Consider the following 21,318-nt stretch of genomic DNA (forward strand, 5'->3'; position numbering starts at 1 on the left):
AGTTTCACTGCCACATTGTGTAAACTAGCACTAGTAATGATGCCGGTCACATCTCTCCTTGTTCTGTTTGCTTTTTAAAGACCCATTCTTTGCACCTTCCTTTTTTCCTTTTGATGTTTTTCAAAAAAGACTATCAAAGCGCTGTTTGATTTGTTTTTGCCGATTTCACAGCAGGCTCGACTGCAAGATGCGATCAGAATAAAAAGTGCCTGCTGCGGATGGGGGTTCCCGAACCCCCTTTCATCTGCACTCACTTGTCTAATACTCTTGGGTATTAAACATAAACCAAGCATGACCACAGTCAACTTTTTTGTTTGTTTTTTCCCATGTGATTGCAAATCTTGTACAGAGAAATCATGAGTGTAAAAGGTAAACTGTATACATAAAAATATATACAAATCTCCATGAAATAACGCTGTGCCTTTTTATGTGGTTAAACTTTTGTAATAAACTATGCACTAAATAAAATATCTCGCCTGCCCAGAGCCTCAATTTGTATCTCCTTTGACATGAAGTCAACTATTAACTTTTTAATGATGTTAATGTAGTACATAATCTGTATTGTTGACATTTCAACTTCAAATAATCCACTGTTTATAGTTGAAATGTATATTGTAAATTTCAGTGATGCTTTAGTAAACAGTGCTGGGCTGTTTGCCAGTGGTTATCTTGTTATTAGAAAAAGATTGAGTGCTTCAAAAAAGCTTTAAAAAATGTGTTGAGCAATAAACATGTTGATGCACTGTAAGAGGCTTGCTTTATTTGGGACTTGCATTTCGAAAGGTACTCAAGTGCTACAAAACTCCATATGAACTGTTGAGGTTTTCCAGTATCTCATTTTCGAAGCCTTTTTAAGTTTTGTTTTTTTCAAACAGTATTGGAGGTTGTAAGTAAAATTTAAAAATACCCTAATCTGCAATCTTTATAAATGTATTTGGTAGGTAGGTACATAATTTGCCATGTAATCCACTTGAGTTGTGTGCAACTATTCAGCCACAGTTATGGAAAAGCAAAGAGACCTCTGTGACATTGAGGCTTTATAGTGGTATCCCAGCTTGTCCCTCATTGGCTGCATTCTCCAGGGTGTTGCTAGCATGACCATGTAAAGAACCACTATAAGAAAGTACAACTTTGGTCCAAGCAGGTCACAATGAATATGAGGCCTACAAAGCATAGAAACCAGCACTGACTGGGCAAGACAAAAGCAATGCACCAGGAGCTATGTATTGTGGCCATTCTCATCATTTCTTGGGCCAAGAACCAATTACCCAACTTTATTTTTACATATTCAACTTTACTGAGTTAAAAGGGGGTGGGGGGTGGGGGGCAGGGAGGGGTAATCCAGTTCTCTCTGGAATGCTTCAACAAGTGGCTTCTGTCTTCTAGGCTGACCTGTGCACACCGAAGCTGGTGGAAGGGGACCAAATCGTGCTGATCAACGGCAGAGACATCTCGGAGCACACCCATGACCAGGTTGTAATGTTCATCAAAGCTAGCCGAGAGTCACACACCAAAGAGCTTGTGCTACTGGTCAAGCGGAAAGGTAACTCGTCTATTTCCTCTGTCCATTTCCAGTCTTCATGTAGGATTTTTTGTTTCTGTGAGCCGTCTGGTACCTACTGTAAAATATGCAATCCCTAGATTTAAATGCAGTGCAGTAATGTGTGGATCTGATCCAAAACAGAATGAAAGTGATGGTTTTTTTTTTACATTTTACACACAAAGAAATATAAATCAGTATTCCAGTCTTTTTACTTAAAATGTCCATGGCCTAAGAGCCCAAACTGAGTTTGAAGTCTTTTTGGAAAAGAAACTGCTGTAGAAGTAACAGAAATAGTAAAGTGTTTTATTGTAAGTATTGATGTCTTTCAGTTGTAAAACTCCATGTTGAGCAGATGATGGAGGACAAGATGGATGTGTCATTACCGGGTGACTCGATCCTCTCCACCTACTCTCAGTATGGGACCTTGGAGGAGTCCATGCAGCAGCTGAAGAGAGGGCTGGAAAGCGGGAGCGTGCTCAACCAGTTTGAGGTAGGGCAGTTTAGTCAGGACTAAAGGGATAGTTAGAATAATGTGTGTGTGTGTGTGTGAGTGTGTGTACACCCCCTTCAAAATGTTCACATTTTGTTGCCTTATAGCCTGGAATTAAAATACATTTTATTTTTATTTTTATTTTATTTATTTTTTTTTCACCATTTATCTACACATCCTACCCCACAACTTCCAATTGAATTTTTTTTTTCTAGAAATTTGTAGAAAATTAATTAAAAATAAAAACTGAAATTGCTTTGAAGTGGCCTCCATCTTTGGTAGATTGTAGTGATTCACATGATTTCAGGATAAATTCAGCAGTTCCTGTAGTTTCCTTCTGCGGGGTAGTGCATTTCAAAGCAAAGACTCACCAAGGAACTTAAAAAAAAAAAAAACTCTGGGACAAAGTTGTTGAAAGGCACAGATCAGGGGATGGGTATAAAAAAATATCCTTGAATATCCCTTGGAGCACGGTAAAGATGATTATTAAGAAGTGGAAGGTGTATGGCACCACCAAGACCCTGCCTAGATCAGGCTGTCCCTCCAAACTGTATGACCGAGCAAGAAGGAGACTGATCAGAGAGGCTACCAAGAGGCCAATGGCAACTTTGCAAGAGGTACAGGGTTTTATGGCCAAGACTGGTCAAAGTGTGCATGTGACAACAATATCCCAAGCACTCCACAAATCTGGCCTGTATGGTAGGGTGGTAAGAAGGAAGCCATTACTCAAGAAAGCCCACCTTGAATCCCGTTTGAAGTATGCAAAAAAACACTCAGGAGATTCTGTAGCCATGTGGCAAAAAGTTTTGTGGTCTGACGAAACTAAAATGGAACTTTTTGGCCTAAATACAAGCGTTATGTTTGGCGCAAACCCAACAGCACATCACCCAAAGAACACCATCCCTACTGTGAAGCATGGTGGTGGCAGCATCATGTTATGGCGATGTTTCTCATTGGCAAGGACTGGGGCATTTGTGAGGATGGAAGGGAAAATGAATGGCACAAAGGGGGGGGGGGGGGGGGGGGGGGGGGGGGGGGGGGGGGGGGGGGGGGGGGGGGGGGGGGGTTTTGTTTTTTTTTTAATGATGTTTTTTTTTTTCTCAATAAAAACTTTTTTCCCCTTAACCATGTGGAGTATGGTGTGTAAATAAGTGGAAAAAAAATCCTCATTTAAATGCATGAAACTCTGACACAACAAAATGTGAAAAAAAATGTTCAAGGGGGTGTAGACTTTCTATAGGCACTGTGTGTGTGTGTGTGTGTTGTATGTATATGTAGTGTGTGTGTGTGTGTATATATATATTATATATATATATATTATGTGTGTGTGTATATTAGTGTGTGTGTGTGTGTGTGATATGTATGTGTGTGATATATATCATATTTATATATATTTATATATATATATATATATATAATATATATATATATATATATATATATATATATATATATATATAATGTTCACAAAATGTTACACAAAAACAACAGTGTGTGCAGCAGAGAATTGTAAACTACTCATTGCAATCAAAAGTTAGATACAAATGTCTCTTGTCTGTGTCGGAGCCGTGGAGCAGAATCTGTGTTATTGTGTCATTTCGTGGTATGGTAACCAAGTGTATACTATGCCATGTAACATAAAAGGGGTCGTGTATCAAGCGTTTGCAATGGCATTAAGGCCATAGCGCCGAGTTTACACCTGCTTTAAAATTGCCCCTCATGTGTCATGACACTTTTGGCAACTGAATGCCCTGTTAGCCCTGCCAAAATGTGCTCCACCATGCAAAGCGCCCCGCGCTCATTAGCCATACATTTTAAGATGTGTCAAGCCTTAATTATGTGCATGGCAAATTGTAGGAGGGGCTTATTTGTAAATGAAGTCTGTGATATTAAAATGAGATTCATGATGCAGCAGAACAGCAGTGCTGGGCTTAAAAGGGTCCACAAATAAGACCGATTTCAAATTGGTCTTGTTTGGATGCAAAGAAAGTCAGAAAGCAGCTGATAGGAAAAGAATTATGGCACCAGTCATAAGGGCCCGGAAAATTCACAATATTTTTAAAAGAAATTCACAAATGACAATAAAAACAACAAATTTCATGGAATGTCATGAAACCATCATTTTACTAAAATAAATTTTAAAAAAAAACCACTAATTTTCTATTTACATTGTATTCTAATAATGTAAGTTGCCTAAATGTGTCATCAAAAACATCACCCAAAAACCAAGGCTGAAACATTTAGCCTAGCTACTGAGTCAACTCTTTAAAAATGTACATTGTAACTCGATTCGCTATTGAAACAATCTTTCGAAACAAGTCTTTTTAAAATGGTGTTGGCTGCAAAAAAAAAGAAGACAAAATTGATTTTTAAAAAAACAACCTTGAATGACAATAAATTCAGAAAAATTTGAGTTTTGTAAACCTTTTACATATATCTTGACACATCAATTAAAGTGATTGTGTAATTTCTAGCCTATTTTGCTGCCTCTAATCCCAAAATATTACACGGGAGAAAGGTTAACTGCAAACCTGAAATGACAAAACGGATGCGTTTTATGTTTTTCTTTATACACACTGTTCATTAGCAGTGTGTAGAAATTTCATTATACAGTACGAGCAGTGTTCCACATTTTTGGTTTTTATCTTAAAACATTTTCTGGAAATTTCCCTGGCGTGTGTGATGAAGCAGAATCTGTGCAAGTCGAAGCCACATCCCAAGTTAGCTGTTATTAATGTTTGGGCAATCGTTGTGCTGACGGAAATAGTATCTGCAGAAGTTATAAGCATGACATCCAGTACAAAACAAGCCAGTTTATTCAGCTTGAAATCATAAAAAGAAAAGAATTGACAAAGCTTGGCAGTGCAAGCCATTGGGAAATGTGTCAAATCACACTGGATATTTTCATCAATGTGTTCCTTGTAAGTTTAACAGTTCACTTTCTTGTTTTAGTTTAATCGCTTATTTTTCAGTATGTTCTTTTATTGTCTATCCCACACGACTAGACTGTAGTACTGTGCTAACCTTATGTTCTAAAGCTTTTTTTTTCCACTCCTTGTTAGTATAGGGAGAGTGTTTCAGTCCAAAATATCTCACCGTGGTGGTTCTTTACCCAAATTGGTCTTTTGCATGAGCATCCGTTATGCAAAGTATTTAAAACATCATTTTTTTTTTAAATACTGTTTTTATTTATTATATATATATATATATATAAAACATCTGGAATCTGTTCATAACTTAGTGTTGTCTTCCTACTAAAATACACAACCTGTATTGCTCCTGAATCTCCTGTAATCTGGCTTATAACTGCTAGTTGCAGATAAACCATATGATTTATTAGTTAAGTCGAACACCATGCAAATACTTATTTAGTCTATTGACTGATAAAAATTTTTTCCAGTTGTTATCTTGTTTCGTTACGATGACAACAGTGACGTGACTAAACCACAAGGATTCTGTTCTAGCAGCTGTGTGAAAGACTTCTACTGGCATTGGCATGGCATATATTTGAGTGTGTGAATGGGATGAAGCAGAAATTCCAAGCTGCCTCTTTAGGCGTTTTCAGTACCAAAAGATTCTGTGTGAAATGGGGTACAACTACTTAAAATAGTGAACTGGAAGAGTGAATTTTGTAGGGGGTTGGTGAGGCTGAGTGGTAAAGCTGCAACCATGGCATGTGAAGTAAACAGATTTAACAGGATCAGTCTATGTATTGGATTGTATTTGAAAAATTTGCATCTTGTTATAAAGCGTTAATGGTATGTCTGTCCACCAGCTGTATGGCAAGCAGAATTATCATTTAGAGATATTTCAAATTGCATTTTAAGATATCTTGAAATATTTAGATAGATCAAATTTATCTTTTGATAAACCATTCTGAAGATATCTTAATTGAGATACCTAAAAATGAAATAGAGATCTCTCAAATTGATTTACAGATTTCTTTATACTATGTTTTGTTAGCATGGTACCCCAAATTGTAATTTTAGAGTTATCTCTAAATAACTTAGTTAATTTAGAGAGATCTCTTAAATCACTGCGAGATATCTATACATTACTTCCTGTTAATTTACAGATATCGCAATGAAAAGGAAATTGTTTCAAGATCTCTCTAAATGACTTTCTGTGAAAATGCTTTGTTTAGGACTTCCTGTCTATTTAGAGATATCTGAACTGAAAGTTATTTTGAGATATCTTAAAATAATTGAGATGACTCCCTGTCTACTACTTAGGAGATATTTCAAGATATCTAAAATTTTATTTTAAAATATCTGAAAAATAATTTCATATCTTTTGAAATGATTTAAAGATGTATGCAACTTCATTTTAGGTATCTCATTTAAATCTCAGTTTTAAGTTATCTGGAAATCATTTTCAGATGATATCTCTAAATGTATTTTAGCTACCTCATTTGAAAATTGATATCTTTAAATATTTGAAGATATCTGTAAATGATTTAGAGATATCTTAAAATATTTAGAGGTACATGTATCTATAAATAAATTGAGATATCTCAATTATAATTTGGCTTGCCATACCAGCTATACTGTATGATGTATAGCAACCCAGTGAATGAATCCACCACTCAGACTTCATAGACTTAAATAATTCTGCATTTATATAAAATTGTTAAATGCATAGTGTTTCTAATGTTACAGCTTCTAGAAAAAATCTTTCTTGCAAGTTAGAAAGCATCCTCCCAAAATGGAAAGTCTTAAAGTTAAAGTTTTTTTGTCCCTTGTTGCTTGAGAGTAGTGAGGTGAAATTCTTGGAGAAGCCGGAGAGTGTCTGGTCGCCATCCAGGCAGCTCTGTCATAATGTCCTGAGTACCAGAGATAATGCATAGCCTTGACATTAAAATCTTTCTTTCTTTCTTTTTTTTTTGTAGCTCAAACATTTTGTTCCTCTCACACAAGGAGTATGCTTAGTACCATGCGCTCCATAAACGTTCTTCAGCTAATTGCCAGTTTGAGCATTACAAGTGTTAATAAAGCTAATAATGGCTTTAAAGTGCTTTCCAGTCAAATGATTGCTTTGCAATTACAAAAGTTTCTTATAACCGCACTGCAGGGAATTCATCAGGAGTGTGTCTGCAAGAGGAAGGTGAAAAACTCAGAACTTGGAATTGTCTGAAGACTCGCAAATTAACAAGTCTGTCTGATCTGTAATACAATTAGTACAGGGGTTGGACAACAAATTATGTTAGGGCTGTCCATCACATTGACTGATTAATTTTTCATGCACATGTAAATGCAAAAGCTGCATCTCCTGCTTGCATGTCACAATAGGCATATAGCAGATCTACATTCTAGACTGAGGGTCACTGAACTGAGCAGCCATTTCAGATTGAACTTTACAGCAAAAGGGGCGGGGGACGGATTTGAGTCTTCAAACCAGGCTCGGAGCACCGTTGAAATAGTCTCCAATTCACTAGTGTAACTCTGGATTGTTTTGTTTTATTCTGCTTTAGGCTCTCCTTACGACCTGCGATGATGATTTATGAAAGATACTGTTGGTTTGATGTAGCCTATTTGGAACAGAGAAGCTGTGTACTGGGTGTTTTATGCATTTTTTAATTTTTTTTTTTTATTGCGTATGATATTTAATTTGAATGCATAACAAAAGCATAGCAATTTTACTGCCCAGCTCAAGTTATCAAGCTTCTTGTGCTTCGTTGGTTCTCCAAGTCTCAATGGTCAGTTGTGAATATACAGCATGCAGTAGCTAGAGAATGGGTCATAGAAATGCAGAGGCAGCTAACTGTAGCCTACTTGGGAAGTGCCAAAAACATGTGACCAATAAGTCCAGTTTTCAATAGATTAAAAACATTTAAAAATAAATAACCGTACAGTTGAATTCAGACTTGTGACTGTTGAATAAGTGACTGAATTCTGGTGTCTAAATTGGAAAGTAAGTTACTCAATGACCCAAAACCTTATCTGGAGTGCTGGTAACTAGTATTGGTTTAAAATGCCTATGTCTTTAAGATGCCCTGGAAAATGACTATTTTTTAAGTCTGTAAAGATATATAATCTCTGGTTGAAAATATTAGTTTTGCTTGGCCTCCCCATTTCTTGTGGTTCTAACATTGCTATTTCCCAATAAAATAGCCTGTGCTGGTAAATTAGGGCAAAATTGGAAAACTACATGCGAGTCACTCTTTTTATAGCGCTGTCACTGTACCGCTCCCCACCCCCACCCCTCCATTACATTTTGTTTAAGGAAAATAAAATTGTTTGTTTCAGACTTTTTCATGCAGCATCCTCAACAACATTGTGCTGGATATATGCATGGCACTATGCTTTCGAACGCTGCAAATACTGTATACATAAATGCAGCATTGAATTTTCTCTCGACAGCAACTGTACAGAAAAAAACCTGGGATGACTGCTTTGTGTGCAAAATTACCACAGAACATGGACAAGAACCGGTACAAGGATGTGTTGCCGTGTAAGTACAGTACCCTCTTTGTGTGAAAGCAAACCGAATTCAAACTAATGTTAGAGGCTTTTGGGCTTTAGCATTATTTCTGTGGATTTTGGGACTTGTCTGAAATCCCTGTGGTTTTGACATGGAGTGGAAACCAGGAAAAAAACTGTTTTGAATCGCGGATGTGTCATTTTCTTTGGGCCAGTTCCCTTTGCCATGCCCTCCAGACTTTGCATCACTTATTGTCAGGATTTATGGTAGAACTGCAGTTTTTGTATCATTTCCCTTCCTAATCTAAACAATTAAAGTATTTAAAGTTTTCTCTGTTTCATTTTTTTTCTAACAGATGACAATACCAGAGTTGCTTTATATGGAGAAGAGGATAATTACATAAATGCCAACTTTGTTAATGTAAGTTTTTTATTGTTCTTTTATTTCTTTTTAATGTCTTGTCCTGTGTTTTTGTAGTTTAGGTAAACTATGAATGCATTACGCTGCTATTGCAGAACACACAATAATATAAAATGCACTATGGTAAAAGAAGTAAACTTGTAGGGGGGCAGTCTATACATTTTGCAAGGAATGTGTTTAACATTAGAACAGATACATAAATACTGGTGCAACAGATAAAGCATTTTTTTTCTTTGTCATAAGAAAATGCTACAGTGTAGTTACTGAAACTCAATCGAGTTCTCTTTTTATTTTACATTTCTGTTCAGTATTTTCTGTCAACTCTATTGTTAACAAACCATCAAAAACATTCATGTTATGAGGAGTCTATGCCGCTGCTTAGTACTATATTCAGTATTTTACATTCATATTTACTGCGTATACACCATCAACTGAATGTTAATAAACAAAGGGCACGTTTATTTTTCTTTATTCTGTTCAGAATTTTACATACAAAGCAGGGAGTTTTGTAATTTATCCAAGGCTGGCAAGTGTCTCTCTCTCTCTGTCATTTCTAAATAAAATTCCTCCTAGTCTCAATCAGAGTAGTCTTAAAATGGCAGAGTGGTTTTTGTTCCGTCTTGGGTAAGTAGTCTGGTAAAGGGATATCATGCTGCCCCCCCCCCCCCCCCCCCAAAAAAAAAAAACCTGCCTGTTGTGCAGAATAGACAGTCCTGGGGTTCCTGTAACAATAGAAATAGAGATGTACTGTTTGCAGTGTATTTATATAGTTTATGTCAAGGAACCATGATAAGTAGGTGTTTGAATCTGTTGAGCAGTGTGTCCTAAATCGAACTGTTTGTTGATTTGGAGATGCTCGAACTAAGCAGGTTGGGGACAGTTCATATGATACCCGGATTTAATATCTGCACAACTTCTAAATCAACAAATCAAATGGTTTACAGAGCAAAACTTGTGAGATTACAAATCGGGCTTTACCGTGCCTATGGCTCAGGATGCATAACTCCAGTCGCGGTCATCTACCACACGGTAAAGCCCGCATCAACAGGCTCTATCGCTCAATAACGTTACCTTTTCTATTGCGTGACCCTGCAGCAGAGCGCTTCTGTGGGGAACAGCAGCACCTCCATTGTTGTGGGTAAATCCTTGTTGCCCTCGTTACCAGAGCAAATGCTTCTAAATCAAATCAAAACGCAAACATCTCAAGATTTGGCTAAAACGATTTTGTGACATTGTGTGTGTATATATAAATAAATGAATCCCAGGTTTGTTTACATCCAGGAGCTGTCATGTAAAATACAGAAGCAGTTTCATTGAATTACAGCCAGACCACACCGCCTTCCACATTCCACTGAAACACATACTTCCGTGCAGGCTAGGAAAAAGAGTTGGGTCTTGTATACTGAAATAATACTACTGTAGGCTATACAAATATATATACGCTCTGGCAATTCTAGCTAGAAGTGCTTATAAAATTGTTATTTTTGCAAACCTGCCACTCAAACGGCATCAGGATATCTAACACATATTTAGGAAAAAAATTATTTATACCTGAATCTCACCCTTACAATGGGGGGGCAACTTTTTTATGCGAGCAAATATGGTAAGTACATGGTTGTCATTGCCTTGTCTGTGTTTCTCGCCCCTTTCAGATGGAAATCCCATCAGCCGGCATTGTTAACAAGTATGTGGCGAGCCAGGGCCCCCTGCCTCACACCTGCTCGCACTTCTGGCAGGCTGTGTGGGAGCAGCACTGTGCCGTGATCGTCATGCTCACCACTCTTACAGAACGAGGGAGGGTGAGTCCAGAACACCCATATAATCAAGCTAGCAGGCACATGGGCCACTATAACTTACTTCTCTCGGTTTTACAATGCTTACCTATGCTTTCACTTTACTGTGCATTTCTATATCAAAATTGTATAAGGGTACACTTTTAGTTGTCTGATTTATAAAGTTGCATACTGGTAGTGCATCTTATCATACCCCATAGAGTTCACATAAAAATTTAGCATAAGCTTCCAAATGAAGGTAAATGCAACTTCCTGTGGAAGCTAAAACCTTCTCCTATAATGTAATGAAAAGGAATATCTAAGCAGAGATCTGTCATAACAAATTCCCCCAACTGCAGTCATCTCTGAAAGAAAACAAACCAAGCAGAGAATTAGTTTTGTTTCTGCTCCACATCAAGTGACATTGAGATTAAAATTGTCAGCTGGCTGCATAGGGGGCATCAGAGTCTACTGAGCCCAAAACATATAAGGGAAATAAATAAAAATGGGAAGAAATGTAACCTCATTCCCATCTTCCAATCTATCCTTGTATCTGAATCGCAAAGTCCTGCATCCTGTCTACATGACTGAAAAACAAACGTATACCTGTGTAGGTTTTAAAAAAATAATTTTGTTCTTTGTTACCCGCACGGTTGATCAAATTAAGGTTCTGTGCAATTGTGAAGTGAATTAAAAAGCTCTGCTCAGCTGGCAGCTTTCTGTGAAGCCGTTGGTACGGGCCCTCTCAAACAGCTTTTTAGGTTCGAAGTAGCCATGCTGTGTAAAAACAAGGAGGTGAGAGATTAATTTCCTGGATGAGGTAGAAAGAAGAAAAAATCACTGAAAGATGTACAATTGTTAATGGTAAAAAAAAATGTCGGTCTGAACAAATTGAACATTTTATAGGGAGTATTTACCCTTGCTTCATTAAAAGTTATACGTGTATTTTAGCAAGAAGGTTGCTAGGAAACGAGAAGAAATTGTTCTGCTGGGAAGTGATAAATCACTAAGAGCCATCATTAAAGCCAAGCCGTTTCAAAGCAACTGTATCTATACAATTTTATATATGTTTAATTTGTTTAACTCTATAATAATAATAATAATAATAATAATAATAATAATAATAATAATATTGTTATTATTATTATTACGGTAGACACTACAGGAAACAATAGAAGGCAGGGCTACATTATCTTTCCCTTAATGATCTGGCTGTTGCGCTCTGTGTGTGTTCATTTATGCACAGTCAAATCTCAGTTCTTCTGTTACAAACATTCTGCAACCACTTCCCCTTCCTTTTGTGTATTGTGTGTAAGAGAACTTATTCTGTACTTTATGTATAGGTGACACTCTAAAATAACAGCAAGAGGGTCTTATTTGGGCTGAAGAAAGTTGCAGTTTATAGTTCCCTTTCACGTACGAAATGTAACTATTACCGTATGGGTATTTACCTTCGAAAGACCCGAAACCTGAAATAAGATATATCACAGCTGCTCATAAAGCCTGTGATGCAATCATGGCACAAAATCACAGTGGTCACAGCCCTCAACGCCATTTTTCCTTTCAAGAACTGACCTGACAGGAGGGCTGGTTCAGATAGGTACTTGTTTTACTCCTTACACGTATTTGTGCACTACAGCTCACTGCAGCACTTACTTGTTATCTTGTGCCCCGCGTGAAGCCAGCAGCTTGAGTCGTTCCTTTCCAGGGATCAAGCTGCACAGGTCGGCTGATTTTGAGCTCTCCCCCCAGGCTGCAATAGCTCTGGCTTTTTATTATTTAATATTATTTTGTTGAAGGGGTGGTTTTTTGTTTTTTGTTTTTTTTCCTCATTGAGTTTCTTCTTTCTGTGTTTACAGAGACTATTGTAATTGCATGCCTGTCTGCAATGTGGTGCTATGGCACGTGTAGTGAGAGCAGCTGCTGGGTACCGACTCAGTGCTAAAATCACCAAACTGGTTCTGACCCAGGTCTAAAGTCACAAACTGGTACGAACCAACCCAGTTTCTACCCAGTCCTACATGGCCTGCTGTCAACCAGTGCTCACGTCCCCGGTCCAGTACCAAACCGGTTCTTCAGATGTTGACCCGCCGGGTTACTATCTGTAAGCAGATTGAGGCAGCATCCATATACTGTACACTACATTGCTTGCTTCCTGCATCGTGCCTCTGTTTCATCCCTGTAAGACATGCAAGGCTAGTCTGCCTGTTGAGGACAAGCACAGGAGATGCGCTTCCTGCCTGGGGCCACAGCATCAAGGAGGCACTGAAAAACCGCAGTTTCTGCAATTTTTTTTGTGCACTTTTCTCTAAGCGCACACTGGAGAAATGTTTTTCCTGCAACTCTACAGAGTGCTCTGCATCCCTCACCCCTGCACAGCGCTCTTCCCATCACCCTCTGTTAGAGAGGTGGCTGCGTCCTCGCCCCATAGCTCTGTGCCAAGAGAGACCAAACAACGCACCCAGGAGAGTAGCCCATGCAGGAAAACGTCCAAGGATGCGACCTCTCCCAGCAAGTTGCGTTTGCTGCATGGCTAGGCAATTATAATAATATTCTGGTAGCCTACCAGTCCTATTTGCTTAGGTCCCTTTCTGCCAGTCACAGGCCCTCACTACTACAGTTCGATGAGCTGCGTCTGGTTAATACCTTTTAGGGAGTTCTGTGTCTTGCCGTTTGGACTCTCTCTAGCTCCCTGTGCTTTCTCGAAGTGCATGAAAGCTATCCTAGTCCCATTGAGACTCAAAGGCATCAGAGTGCTCCATTATCTGGACTAGTGGCTCATTTGTGCCCGGTCTCCAGCACAGACAAAGGCCCACGTGGAACTTGTCACCGGCCACCTTCTACTGTTGGGGCCTTACAGTGAATCATGCAAAGAGCCAGCTCTCACCTTCCCAGACAGATACTGCCTACTGACAGTATGGTCATTGTCTAAAGGCACGGTCCTGATGGAAACAGTCTGCCCACCTATGCCTCGGCCTAGCGCTGGGCAGTGTCACCAGGAGGGAGGTCATCACCACAGACATGTCCAGCCTGGGCTGGGGCACTGTGTGGAATGGCAGCGGGGCGCACGGTGTGTGGAAACCCCCCTTGGCAGGTTCTCCATGTCAGTGTTTTGGAACTGCAGGCAGTTTTTTGCAGGAGGTTCGAGGGAGACTTGTCTGTACAGACAGCTTTGAGATATCTTATTCAGGTTTCGGGTCTTTCGAAAGTTATCATAATAACCTGACGTTCCTTTTATTTCTACATTTATTGTCCAAAACAATGATCGCAATCATCAGCAAACAATTAGATATAGCAGCGCCAATATTCCTATTAGATATAGCAGCGGCAATATTTCAGTTAGGTATAGCAGTGCCAATATTCCTATTGGATGTAGCAGCGCCAATATTCATGACATTTAGGAAACGGGCAGTCCTGAGTGTATCCTATGTAGGCATTTACAGAGTTAAAGAGGTTTAAAACAAATGATAGTGATGAACAGGGATAAACTGCCTTGTAATCCCCCACCCCAACCCCTCATGTTTCATCACAGCAATTCCAAACCTCTTTGTGTTGCCTCCCAGACTAGCCACTTCAGTTTTTATTAAATATTCAAGCCAGCTTCCTGCCTGCTCTGTGGCTGTAATAGAGTGACTAAATACAGCTCTGACAAAAGCTCTGGTCTGCATGGTTAAAAAAAAAAAAAAAACAGGAATTGTGTGTCTTGTAACTTTTGATAGTGCTTCTGTTTGGTAAAATAATTTCCCAAGTGTTTGACTCATACACAAACAAATCAGTTGTCCTTGGACAGATGACTACATCCAGACAAGAACTGGAAATCATGATCAGGTGCTGCACAACTAAAATAGAATATATATAAGATGACACAATGTAATGACTTCTAGTGTATATGTAACACTTTAAATATACAATTGTAAATAGTTTGTGTTTGAACCAAATGAGAATGCAATTTAAAATATGAGAGTAGGAATGATATCCAAATTACCAGTTTAGTGGTAAAAAAAAAAAAAAAGGGGACATCCAGTCTGACTCTGAAAGTTCTGCCATAAATTATGTAACCTGGAGTGGAATGCCTGTCAAGGACTAAGCTCAGAAAATAGATGCAAGAAGTTTTTTAGTTTTTGTTTGTTTGTTTACTAATATATTTATAGGTCTATGAAACACACAAGTTTGATTATTTAGTTGTATAATAATATGGAATGTAATTGAGTACATGCTTTGAAAATGTAGGCATAATTATAATCTTTTGAATACACTTTTTACAAATCTATGCATTTGTATTGTGCTTCTTTTAGCCGAAATGTCACCAGTACTGGCCTGATCCCCCTGAGGTTAAGGAATATGGCAACTTCCAGGTCTGCTGTCACTCTGAGGACTGTAACATTGCCTACGTCTTCCGGGAATTGACAGTCACCAACATTGAGGTACAGTTTGGTATCATTTTTTAAATGTATTTATCTGTTTGGTAGCTTTTACATTGATAGTGTTCCATGCTCCAAGTACAGGACCAGGAGTATCATATACTGGAGAGATGTTGAATATGGGCTTTACCTCAGGAAGCATGGTGTCCTCTGCTCACATTGTAAATATTTATTTAATTCCATCTACATTATGAGAAATCCCCAAGTCAGAGAAAAAGAAGAGGAGCATAGCATGATTGACAGTGTCAAAGGCAGAGGTCAAGAATAAGAATGGAGGAGAGGGAGTCAGTTACAGAGAGGAGGGTGGTTTCCGTGGATGTGCAGGATGGAACCCGGATTGGAGAGGGTCAAGCAGAGAGTGCTCAATGAGGAAGGACACCAGCTGGTGGTAGACTCCTTGCTCGAGAGATTTAGAGAGGAATGGGAGGAGAGAGACAGGGTCATAGTTCTGGACAGAGGAAGGGTCAAGAGAAGGTTTCTTAATAATGGGGGTTATGGGAGTTGTTTTGATAGCCGATGGAAAAGAGCCAATGAATACAGAGGGAGTTATTGAGGGAGATAAATGGAAGAGCAGGGGTAATAGATTGAAAGACAAAAGCAGGAAGGGCGCAAGTAGTTGGCCTGGAATCCAGGAGTAAAGAGCAAATCTCTGGGTTAGATAGAGGTGAAGTTGATTGGGGGGGGAGGGCAGGAAAGCGAATAGATTCTGAATGCCTGCCTTTGAGTTCTCTGGGTTCCTGGTGGCCAGCAGGGTTCGCTGTAGCGCAGTGAGGAGAAACAGTCAGTGAGAACAGTCAGATCAGTGTCAATTGGTAGAGCATACATGCGCACCACTGGGATTGCATCCCAGAGACTGCCCTCACTTTCAGGTCTGCCTGTTCTTGCATATTCTGCATGTATGAGTGAAAATTTGATATGGATGTACAGAATACAGTTTACAAACCGCTCTCCGTCTTCTGTGTAATAAGCCATATGCTAGAGATGAGAAAAATACAAGAGGGATTTGTTGTCTATTTAAACAAGGTCTGTGATATACACAAGCTAAGCTCAGGCTATTCAATTTCATTAGATTGCAGCAAAGCTAATCCTCCATATGTGTTTTAGACCGATAAAAGGTGGAACACTCTTGGGTAAAGGCCAAACAACATTTTCTCATCGCCTCTTTTTTTTTTTAAATTTTTTTTTACGTCTGTAGCTCCTGAAAGAACATCCCACATGCTGTTTCTCTCTCTCTCTCTCTCTCTCTCTCTCTATCCTCGCTCTCTCTCACACACACAGAGAATGATTTTGGAGGCCTGATTAATGAAATTATGAAGGAGGAGTAACCACCCATTTGTTGCATTGGCCTGACCTTTCCTTGGCGAAAACAATTAGTACAAATTCAGTTGGGAACCGCCATGATGGAAAAGTAGGAAGAGCAGGACATCAAATTAATTAATGAGGTGTTTGATTAAGGTCTCCTGATGGGTTTATAGGCTCAACAATCCACATGTAATAAGATACCTTTTGGGGAGAGGAATTTTTGACATTTTGATGTTCAGTTCTCTAGCTGACAGCTTGATCTGGTCAGGCTGCATCAGTAACGTGCGTTTCCCTTTCCAGACTGGGGAGGAGCGCAGTGTCACTCACCTGCAGTACGTGGCCTGGCCTGACCATGGGGTTCCAGATGACCCCACTGATTTCCTGGACTTTGTGAGCTCTGTGAGACAAAAGAGAGTTGAGAATGAGCCCCTATTTGTCCACTGCAGGTAAGCGCTTCATTGCAGAGTTTAGGGGAGCTTGGTTCAAAGTGGGTTTCAAGACTTTTAGTTGAAACATTTGTCTAATATGCATTTTACACAGTTTAATTTAGTATTTCTACATAATATACCAATGATTGTTTGTTTTATACTTTATGTTCTAGTATTTCACCTCTGGTGACCTGGATTTGAATATTGAATAGGTCCCACCACATTAATGGAACATTTGCATACTTACTTGCCTCATAGGATCTAAGTTAAGGATAAAAAAACAACTTGAACCTATTCTTACTACAGAAGAGAGTTTGTGGTGACCTATTTAAAAAAATTCAATTGCAAGAAAATTGAAGATCCAGGCAGACGCTATTTAAGATTTCAGGAACAGAGAAAGTAATCCAAGATCTGTTCAAAAACAGAACAAGAGGGGTGGCTTGGCAGGATTTGTTGTGATTTATGGCCAATGCAGAAAGGTGAAGATAACACAACAGGCTTGTTTGTCCTGAATTCAGTGTTGTTTTTTTGCAAAACGGTCTGATGCAAAATTCCAAAGCATTATTAAATTAATTCCCATAAAAACTTAGAGGGGAGAAAAAAAATGCCATCAGTTACCGGCCATAAAAAACTTAATTTATTTTTGATAACCAGAGATTCCCTTTCAAGTATGAAATGTAATCATTACCTAATGGGATATAATTTCTTCTATCCCGAATTACCTGAGCACTTGTATCAAAGCTGTTCCTTTAAGAGCCCAGTATGCGTCGGGAGTCATCTCCACCCCCAGGAGGTAAATAAGTGACGCATAAGGCTTAGCGCCATATTCTTTTTCAGCCTTTGCCTGATGGAGTGAGCTCTGACTTTGTTGTACTACATAGATAAGTTGATTTTAATTAACTTTCTCTCATTTCATATTTTGAAATAATTTAGCTTTTTAAGCGTATTATTCTTAGCTTTAGGTTTTGATGAAGTCCCCTCTGTGTCCTTGTGTGCTGTGCGATGCCAGCGGCTCTCCCCACCCCTTCCCCGAGATCCTGTACATTGTAGTGGCTAAGTTCACGCTCTCTCTCCCTTGCTGTTTGGCTCTAGTCGATATTCAAATTCTTGCTAGCACCTTTTGATACATATGTATATACCCTGAGCATCAAAAGAAACGTATCACTTATATTTGGATAAAATTCACTAGATTACTCGAAAAATTACAAACTCTGTTTTAGAGCAGGTGCAGTGACTTTTTATTGTGCTGATTAACAACTGACATCATGAAGATGCTGCAAAATGATCTGCCGATCTTGGGCAGGTGTGACTCTTTGTCTCCCAGTTCGTAGCCTGTCATTGACAGTATGTCTATCTGGTTATACCGTCTCGCCAGGTTTGAAATTGCTGGCTATGAGCACCCAAGACGTCGAGCCACAGTATGCTGCCCTAGTCCAGCCTCCAACATGCCGATTGCACGATGGCGCTGCTGTCTTGACAGACGTGGCATATTGTTTTTTTTTCTGTGATTTCTTTATTGCTTTTATTGAAGCTTGCATTTCAACTGCTGATATCACTCCATATCTATTGTCCAATCAACTGTCTCACCAATTAGGTGATTAAGTGCATATGCTTCAGTCAGTCACTCAAGCGTGTCATGGTCAATGATGAACGATTGAGTGATTTAAAAGAAACCAAAAACATTTTGTCAATTGCCATTATTTATATACATTTTTTTCGAAAATAAATGTGTTATAATAGTGATAAGTTTCTTTTGATGCTCTGTATATTGTTAGCAAGTTCCTAAGTATTTTCTGTTTTTCCTTCAGAAACCCAGCACGTGCAGAGACTCTCCCTGTACTAGAGTCCTGCTGTATTCACAGACAGTATATGGTGCTAGCCGTCATCTCTTTTTTTTCCAGTCAGTTTTCTCATGCTACAGAGACACTGACAGTTTTAACAGCTTTTTAGCTACACTGCGCTGTCGAATTGGCAGGAGCCTTTTCGACAGCAGAATATTCTGTGCGTCTCTTTGCCGTAGCTGTGTTTGGTTTGCTGCACTGACAACAAAGGTTACTAGATTTTTTTTTCTGGTTAGTAGGCAGCTGCAACTCCTGTCTGTTTTTACAGTGCATGCTTGCAGTTTGCTAGTGGCTTTTTCAGGTCTTTACCTGCACGCCACTTGTCCTGGTACCAGCCCGGTAACAGCGACTCGCTCTGCACAGAGCCTGTACAGTACAGGAGTCAGTACCCTGGTACCAGAACTGGTACCAATAACCTGGTCGGTACCAAAGTAGATACCAGTCACCTTTTATTGGTACCAAGGTTGGTACCAGTCATTTGGTTTATACCAGAATTGGTACCAGTGACCCAGTTTGGTCTGGTTTGATACCAAGACCATTACCAGTGCTCAATTTTTGTGCATTCTATGTACACAACAGTTTTCCACAGCAGTCAGTTTACTGTCTATGCTTGTGCGCTTACATTGCTGGACACTAGAAAGCAGGTTGGACCGCTGTTCTAAGGACCGATCTGCATTGCTGATGCCGGCGCAGCATGACTTGCCCCATTCGTCCTCTTCAGTGCGATCAAGAGTCCCCACTCCTTGTCACACCAGGGGCTAGGAAATGATCCTCTAGAGGTAGAAGCAGGAGTAAGAGCCCATGCTCCTCTAAATACTCCTCTTCATCTGGCTCAGAGCTCCCCCTCCTCAAGATAGTATACAAGAAATATGCACAGGAATACTCTAAGTTTACTAGTAGTATGATGTTGAATATGTTGTTATTATTATTATTATTATTATTATTATTATTAGTAGTAGTAGTAGTAGTAGTAGTAGTAGTAAACTGCTTGTATTAATATTGTATAACTTAAACTATAAATGGACTAACAATATAATTGTACCTGTATTTCAAGTACCCCACATATAAAGTATACCAGTATTGTGTGTTTTGAACCATTTTAATATAATCAAGGAGCTAACACTAAAGTATCTGCATTTCAAACATATATGCGATGTACTATATCTTGTATTGTTAAAACTGATATCCCCTATGTTATTTGCCTGTCTACACCAACCTTACACCTAACCTCTAGCAGGTGCACAGTTACAACTCCTTTACAACCTGACTAAGTCTTACCTCTTGCTTGGTGCACTCTGCAAAAAAATTTGCGTCCATCACGTATGCCATTATAACAATTAGGCATGCTTGGAATTCTCTAGTGGAAAGCGGTCACCTGCTCAGCATAGACATGCTGGCCCACAGATGGTCCAGGACTTTGCTCTGTGCTTTTCCACCATTACCACTGTTACAGTGTGTGTGGAAGATCAGGCTACATCGGCCCGGGTGCTCTTAGTAGCCCCAGAGTCGTCCAGGAGGATGGTTTTTAACACTGGCACAGCTGCTGACTGGTCATCCATCGGAGCTGCCGTCCCGTCGCGACCTACTGAGCCAGGCGCGGGGGAGCTCTGTAGCTTTGGTTCTGGCCCCTGAGCAGAAACAGTGGAATTAGAGGCCATCCATCTACCTCCTTTCCAGTCTCACAGGGAGAGAAAGTTCCATCACGTTCTGTCCGGTTAGGTCACTGGCGTATTACGTTGACCTTACCCACAGTTGCTGGCAATCAGATCAATTGTTTATTTGCTTCAAATCTAAGTTCCATGGACAAGCCCTGTCTATACAGCGGCTGTCAAGGTGGATTGCAGACAAGGTCAGGATTGCATATGATCTAGCCAACCTTCCCCCACCAGAAAAGAGCACTGGTCACTCCACATGAGGCCTAGCAACCTCTTGGCTATTATTCCAGGGCATATTTGTCACAGACATTTGCAATGCTGCAGTATGGGCCACACCTCATACTTTTACTAGATTCTACCATTCAATCGAATGTCGTAAATCGGAAGAACCCTGGTTTTGGGACCAGAGTGTTAACAGCAACCACTTATTCTACTACTACTATTTTTTTAACACATTTTTTTTTTTTTTTATCATAGTTCTACTTTAAGTCTTGGGGTAGTTAGCCACACCTCTCTTGGACTTCTCGTGTTAAATTATGAGGGTACTCTGTGTAAACTTACAGCATATGCCCTGCATGAGGGTCCTCCCTCACTGTACTGTGGCCTGCCATTGATCCATATTGGTCCTCGGCCAGAATGCTAAAGGCAGTTTATCTTCCTTTTAGCACATCTGCCGGGGCAGCAAGTCTTTCACTTGTGACGTCTTGGATGTTCTGTCCCATTAGGTAATGGTTACATTTCGTACTTGAAAGGAAACGTTAGGTTGTTATCGTAACCCTGGTTCCCTGAAATAGAAATGTAACCATTACCCTTCAGGCCTGAAAAGAAAATGGCACTGAGCCTTATGGCACGGAGCGCTTGAAAGGAGCAGCTTTGATGTAAGTGCTTAGGTAATTCAGGCTATGAGAGATTATATCCCACTAGGTAATGGTTACATTTCTAAATTTTGCCATTGGAAGAAAATGACACCCAACTTTTTATGCTTTTGTCAGCCACCATTTGCCAAGACAAGACTGATTAATAAAA

The 21,318-nt window shown here is 39.5% G+C and overlaps 1 protein-coding gene across 9 annotated transcripts in view; it reads left to right on the top strand.

The window, feature by feature from the left end:
- Positions 1-21,318, top strand: part of LOC121312953 (tyrosine-protein phosphatase non-receptor type 3-like) — a 133,712-nt gene that overhangs the window by 104,608 nt on the left and 7,786 nt on the right. For all 9 annotated transcript variants that reach the window (XM_041244962.1, XM_041244953.1, XM_041244954.1 and 6 more), the window contains 7 exons: positions 1,387-1,543; positions 1,873-2,033; positions 8,393-8,483; positions 8,809-8,873; positions 10,526-10,672; positions 14,941-15,069; positions 16,669-16,814. In XM_041244962.1, the coding sequence (XP_041100896.1) occupies positions 1,387-1,543; positions 1,873-2,033; positions 8,393-8,483; positions 8,809-8,873; positions 10,526-10,672; positions 14,941-15,069; positions 16,669-16,814 (896 nt within the window). The remainder of the gene's footprint in view (positions 1-1,386; positions 1,544-1,872; positions 2,034-8,392; positions 8,484-8,808; positions 8,874-10,525; positions 10,673-14,940; positions 15,070-16,668; positions 16,815-21,318) is intronic.

The sequence above is a fragment of the Polyodon spathula genome, chromosome 3, assembly GCF_017654505.1.
Source record: "Polyodon spathula isolate WHYD16114869_AA chromosome 3, ASM1765450v1, whole genome shotgun sequence".
NCBI classification, from domain to species: Eukaryota; Metazoa; Chordata; class Actinopteri; order Acipenseriformes; family Polyodontidae; genus Polyodon; species Polyodon spathula.